Genomic DNA, 6,342 nt, shown 5'->3' with positions numbered 1-6,342 from the left:
GGCATTCATGACACGGGTAGGGGTGCAGCTCTGCACCATGTGACCCAGGGCAATGTTTGCGCCCTGCCGGATGAAGGTGTTGGCCTCACTGGCTTTGTGCAGCAGTACGCGTGCCGTCATCTCCACCTCACTGTCCATGGCCCTCTGGAGGTGGATGTACATGTCACCCAGTGTGGCCATGGCAGCACAGGACACTGCAGAGTGCAGGTTCTTCACCTGAATGATAATAACACGCACAGGCCCAGCTATTAATGTTGAGCAGTACAACCTACAAACATCAGAAACATGACACAATAATTTGTCTTGACTTGTTCTCCAAATGTAGCAGATTTGTGCAAATGAATGAACATGGCAATGAATGAATAAAGCTACCTCATTTATAATGGCAAGGCAGATATCGTGGAGTTTAGGCATCAGCATGTCCATGTGGTTCTGAGACATCACACGGAGAGAGGTCAAACCCTCAATCTTCTTCTCCCTGCAATTCAGTGAAATAAACGTAAGAAATTTCCACAACATTTTCCAAAAACATTATGATGATGTTCATCAATTAGGACTCCGGTCTCTTAATTTCTGAAGTTTCTACGCTCCGTAGCTCAAATCTACATTTCCAAGGACACTACACTGTGCTTCCTTTAGCCTAGCTCCCATGGTCTTGTCTACAGTGAATGCTCACCAGTCATCAGAGGCAGAGCGGAGCAGCTTGAAGGTCTTAGTCAGGGCCTGCTCTGGGTTGGACAGGGGCTGCAATCTGGCCTGGTCCTGACTCTTCTTTATTTGGCCCTTTGGCTCACTGGCTGCCTTCTTGTCTATGGGTTGAAAGCGGACATCTATCTCTCTGTGAACTGTATATATTTATTAATTTCCATATCTGTTTGTAGCGTTTAACACTAGAACATATTAGTTCATTATGATATCATATAACTCTAAATGTAGCCCACATTCTTTGGTGCTCACCATGCTCAGAAGCAGGGTCCAGTTCAAATCAAATCCAATTGTATTTGTCACACGCGCCGAATACAACCTTACCGTAAAATGCTTACTTACAAGCCCTTAACCAACGATGCGGTTTTAAGAAAAATACGTGTTGAGTAAAAAATAGACAAGTAAAAAAAAAAAATAAAAAAAAATAACAGTAACAAATAATTAAAGAGCGGCAATTCAAATAGTCTGGGTAGCCATTTGATTAGCTGTTCAGGAGTCTTATGGCTTGGTGGGTAGAAGCTGTTGAGCTTTGAGCAAAGGTTATCTCACTGTGAAACAGGCAAAGCAAGTGTGGAAAAATGTCTTAGCCCTGGGCTAAGCTGGGGAAAAAAGTTATATGAAAAGCCATTTGTGTCCCTTCCCTTCCTACTGTCTTCCTATAAATCTACCTAGCGTCATCTCCCCGTCTAATTTACATTAGTGTGAGAACATGAGAGGGACTGACCTGAGCCGGTGGCAGCCTTTGGCAGGCTCAGGAACCTTATTGGCCGAGGCAGTTTGCTCCTGGGCTTGGTAAGAGAGGTAGCAGGCCTGGGTGTGGTGTCACATGACTTGACCGGGGTCCCGACTTCCAAGTAGTCACGGAGCTCTGCAGGGGTGTTCATATCCACTGAGCTCAGGCTTTCCAGAGAGCTGGTGTCTATTTCCCTCATGGACATAACCGAGCCCAAACTTCTGCCCATGGCCTTCACCTCTTGTACAACCTTTGGCGTAGACCAGAAAAGAATGCTCCCATCATAGAAATACATATAGAACTATATACATTAACTAATACATAGAGAGATCCTGTATTCTATGATCTATTCTAGTATCCTAAGACATGGAACCACTGTCTGTTTTGGCAATTTATCAGTCCAAGTATAATCCCGAACTGCAAATTTGCACATTTACAATAAATTCAAAGTCCATCCTACCTTCCAGGCCTCCTCCTTCAAGTGAGCCTCGATGGCCCTCACCTCCTTCAACAGGTCAATGGGTCCATTGTTGTCAGCACAGCCCTGGTCTGACTGGACTTTCAGGGCCTTGACTCCCCGCCTGCCCTTCTTCTTCTTGCCCATCTTGGAGGGAGCTCCAGTGGGAGGGACGGGAACAGGACGCACGCTACTGCATGACTTCTTTACCTGGATGGACTCCAGAGAGTGAGATCCGGGTGGAACTTGGGCTCCGTCCACCCCCACCACGTTCTTCAGTGGGGCCAGAGCTATGTGTTCCAGCCTTCGCGGCAAAGGCCTCAGTGGAGCTTTCGGGCATGGAAGGCACTGAATAGAGGGGACGAAGTGGTGCGCGAAGGTGCTGCCAACCCCGATGAGAGCAGTCCGGACATAATTATCGTGGACAGCACTTATCTTTCTTTGCTTTACTTCCATGGCCTCTCTCTCAGCTCTCTGCATCTGCAGAAGTCTGGCATCGCTGATGAAGCCACGATGGCCCTCTGGGATTGAGTAGCTCTCCTGATAGCCCTGGATCGCAATGGTACAGTATGAAATGAATAGCAGAAGTGAAGTAGTCAAAATAGTTTCTACTGTGTGTCATATAAAGCTTTTAAGCTGAAGATGTTATGGATGTAGGCCTATTGTATATCTTTGAAACCATAAAATAAACACAGTGATATTTTTGAAAAACTGATGAGCCTTACAAAACTTGAAAACTTGTCCTGGTCACCCTGTCGGTTTAAAGCCATGTTTTGCTTCCTCAAGTTTTCGATGACCCTCTTCATCTGAGAGTTCTCCTTCTGGAGTTTGTCAAACTCACTTGTTTTTCTTCCTCGATAAGCCATTGATGATAAATATTAGCACTCTCTAAATAAGAACTTAACCTATCTCTGTGAGAGATCTATCATGAAATGAGTGGAAATTGAATTTTGCCAGTCAGATGGAACCAGCAATGACATCATGGCAAGGGTTATGTTACATTGTGATGTCATAATGGGGTTTGTTGACAGTGCTGATTAGCACATGGTGAACATTCATGAAAGCTTTTTGATTCCCATATAAAATCATAAATATGTGATGAGCTTGTAAATACTGTAATGAAACAATACTATATATACACACACTGAAATTCCAATTCCTATTCTCTTAAATGTTTTTCAATGAAAAATGTGTCACTTGAATCTGGTTTAGTTTCTGAATTGACTGGATTTGAAATGGAATTAACCCCAACCCTAATGACCAATGATAAAATAATACATGCTGTATCCCCAAAAAATCACTAGAGGACGATATTGCCTAGCATGTCTGACCATGAGAACGGGCCTTTGGTTTTACCTTAAGAAATGGAATAGCATGATTACAAGAATGAGGGATTCTGTGTACATCACTTTAAAATGAAAGTGAATGTGCTCTCTAAAGCAAACAGGATATTGTTTGAAGAGATTCTATTGGGTGTGATGTCCATGAATGCCACTCAAGGAAGCGGAGTTGAGCTGAAAAATCGAAAGTGAAACTATGAGAAACACTGTCAAAACATTGGAGGCAAAAAAGGTAGGTTAATCACGAGAGAAAGGTAAAAACACTGTAATAATATTTTAGCGAATTACCGCAGTACAGCTGCTATGGTGATCAGGGTTGATTTTAATTCTGTTAGTTCAGGAAAATGAAAAGTCTTCATAATACAGGAAATTAAGGGAGATTTGAATTAATTCAATTATTCCCTGAACTTATTCCAGCCCTGGTGGTGACTATACAACATACTCTTTATGGACAGAGAAGTTGGAGTTTAGTTCAGGGGAAAATAAGTGTTCAGTGACACCTTGTATACATTATGATATCCTACTGTGTAGTCAAATTAGCACACTTGGGGCTTGATTCAAGCAGTAGCGGAGAATATCTGCGTTGTAGTTCACGTTTAAAGACTATTTCTGATTCAGCAACATATGCAGCAATTACCGTGAATGCGGTATCCGCAACTGCGGGAACATTGCCTTTGTCAAAAGCCCTATAAAGCGGATCTTCAGCTGTACGGTTCGAATTAGAATTTCTGGTGGAATAAATCATGGAAACATACTTGAATAAATAATCATTTGAGTGGGGAGATTTTAGAAAAGAAAACCTCTATGTCTGTGTCTTTAATATGTTTTGATGTGTGTGTACAACACATATAGCCTAACCCGGTACAGCCTGGAGAGGATAGGCCACCCCTCTCTCTGAACTGAGCTCCTCTCCAGGTTCCTTCATGGGAGTTTTTGTCACTGTGCTCTCACTTCTGCTTTGGTTGCGCTTTGGGGTCTAGGCTGGGTTACTGTTAAGCACTTTGTGATAACAACTGATTTATAAAGGTCTTTATAAATACATTTGATTGATTGATCTCATCTGTTTACAAATTGGTGTCAACTGTGTGTCCGTTAGCAGAGCCATGCCAGCGAAGTTGGTGCAGTTCAGCGGTTGGGAGGCTGTGGTTGAGAAGCAGATTGTCCTGAAACCTGGTCAGGCACCACGGGGCAGACAAGGCTACACCATGTACCATGGCACCCACCGTGACAGCGCTCGAGCCATCATCACAGGGGGTTTCCGGCCCTCTGCGGGGGGCACGTTGGGCCCGGGGGTCTATTGCAGCCGGGACATAGCCAAGGCGCAGGGCTACCCTAGTGGGTGCCCCCCTGGGCAACACGTGGTACTGCAGCTGAAAGTCCGGGTGGGCCGCGTGAAGAAGATGGATGGACAGAATTTAGCAATGTGGCGCTCGTGGCAACAGAGCGGCTATGATACTGCCTGGCTGCCCTCCACCGTCATTGGGCATGAGGAGGACTGTGTTAAAGACCCCAAGCGGGTGGCGGTGGAAGGCATTGCACACTGTGGCGACCCGGCCACGAAGAAAGCCCTCGAGAAGCTCATCAGTCAGCAGAGACAGGGGGCAGAGTCAAGTGGACAGGGAAACGAGCAGGGGGTTGTGGGCAGGTGTAAGGGGTGCAAGATGCAGACACCGATTGGCCACTCTCTGGAGGTGTGTTGGGGGTGTGACGCCACTGTATGCCCTTTTATGAACAAACATGTCTGCAAAAGGAGCAGTTGAAAGCGACAGATTTGAAATACTGGATACTATATGATTATGACATTATTGGTTAATTCGACAATAAAAAAAAGTTTGTGTGGAAATAAATGAAGCTTTGTTGATTCACACATTGTCCCCCACGATGAACTCGGAGGGGGATTATGGATCTGTCTCCTTCCGTTCGTACATCTTGCCATTGACGACATGTTTACTCTTGTCTTGTTATTCTTTCCTTTTAGTCTTTAAAGTTAGATTCCGTATCATGCGACTTTCATTGATAAACAAGCTTTTTAATTACACTGTTTTAATGCTGGGCGGCAGATTACACACAATGAGTGTCTAAGACTACATTGTAGCTAAGGTGGCTGCTGCAACAAACATATGCATGCCCAGTATTAGTATACTGAAATCTAGACAATGCATTAGCGCAATTTCAAAAGGACGAGGAGTCAATGAAATCCATTTGAGAAAAAGGCCTAGGGAGAGTCTCAATTGGATTTGCTAAATTCCTCTCCTCCGTCTTCTCCACCTCTTTTTGAAAAAGGTCAAAGGTCATCGAGGAGAGGAGGCGAGGTAACATGGAAACATGCACTTGTATGAAATGAGAGTCTCCTGCTCCACTAGCAGGCAAATTACGTTTACAGAGGAGGAATTCCACAATACATGTGTAAAGAGGTAAAAATAAATGTAGCTAGTTGTGCTAGACATTTTATAGTTGTAAGGTTAAGTAGCAAACAGCTCATTCAAATTGGGTGTGGCGGATTTCTAAACTCTTCCGCGATAAGATACACCTGAATATCATCCACCGGAGGAAGAAATCAAGGAGAGGAGCGAACTCCTCCGTTCACCTACAATGTATTAACGAATTGACACTCTACCTCATTTGGCGACCACTTAACGGTTTACGGTCCCGGATGAGAGATGGAAGGAGATGTGCACACTGCACACGAAATGAGGTGGAAACTGAGCTGCACTTCCTAACCTCTTTAGCAAATGTATGACCATATTAGACATACATATTTCCCTCAGATTACACAGAGAATTTGAAAACAAACCCGATTTTGATAAACTCCCGTATCTACTAGGTGAAATACCACAGTGTGCCATCACAGCAGCAAGATTTGTGACCTGTTGCCACAAGAAAAGGGTGAAGAACAGTGAAGAACAAACACCATTGTAAATTCAACCAATATTTATGTTTATTTATTTTCCCTTTTGTACTTTAACCATTTGCACATCGTTACAAGACTGTATATATACAGTTGAAGTCGGAGGTTTACATACACTTAGGTTTTCAACCACTCCACAAATTTCTTGTTAACAAACTATAGTTTTGGCAAGTTGGTTAGTACATCTACTTTGTGCATG

At 43.8% G+C, this 6,342-nt stretch overlaps 1 protein-coding gene across 2 annotated transcripts; it reads left to right on the top strand.

Annotated features, from left to right (window-relative positions):
- The first annotated feature begins 3,240 nt into the window (after positions 1-3,240).
- LOC120027021 lies at positions 3,241-5,073 on the top strand. 2 transcript variants are annotated; one of them, XM_038971874.1, is made up of 2 exons: positions 3,241-3,467; positions 4,335-5,073. In XM_038971874.1, the coding sequence occupies exon 2, from the start codon at positions 4,339-4,341 to the stop codon at positions 4,993-4,995; it is 657 nt and encodes a 218-aa protein (XP_038827802.1). In that variant the 5' UTR covers positions 3,241-3,467; positions 4,335-4,338; the 3' UTR covers positions 4,996-5,073. The 2 variants fall into 2 exon arrangements, with proteins under 2 accessions (XP_038827802.1, XP_038827794.1); XM_038971866.1 differs by having other exon boundaries at positions 4,332-5,073.
- Positions 5,074-6,342: the final 1,269 nt, after the last annotated feature.

The sequence above is a fragment of the Salvelinus namaycush genome, chromosome 2 (genome assembly GCF_016432855.1).
Source record: "Salvelinus namaycush isolate Seneca chromosome 2, SaNama_1.0, whole genome shotgun sequence".
In the NCBI taxonomy this organism is placed as follows: Eukaryota; Metazoa; Chordata; class Actinopteri; order Salmoniformes; family Salmonidae; genus Salvelinus; species Salvelinus namaycush.
The sequence above is the reverse complement of the archived record's forward strand: the minus strand, read 5'-3'. Positions and strand labels throughout refer to the sequence as shown.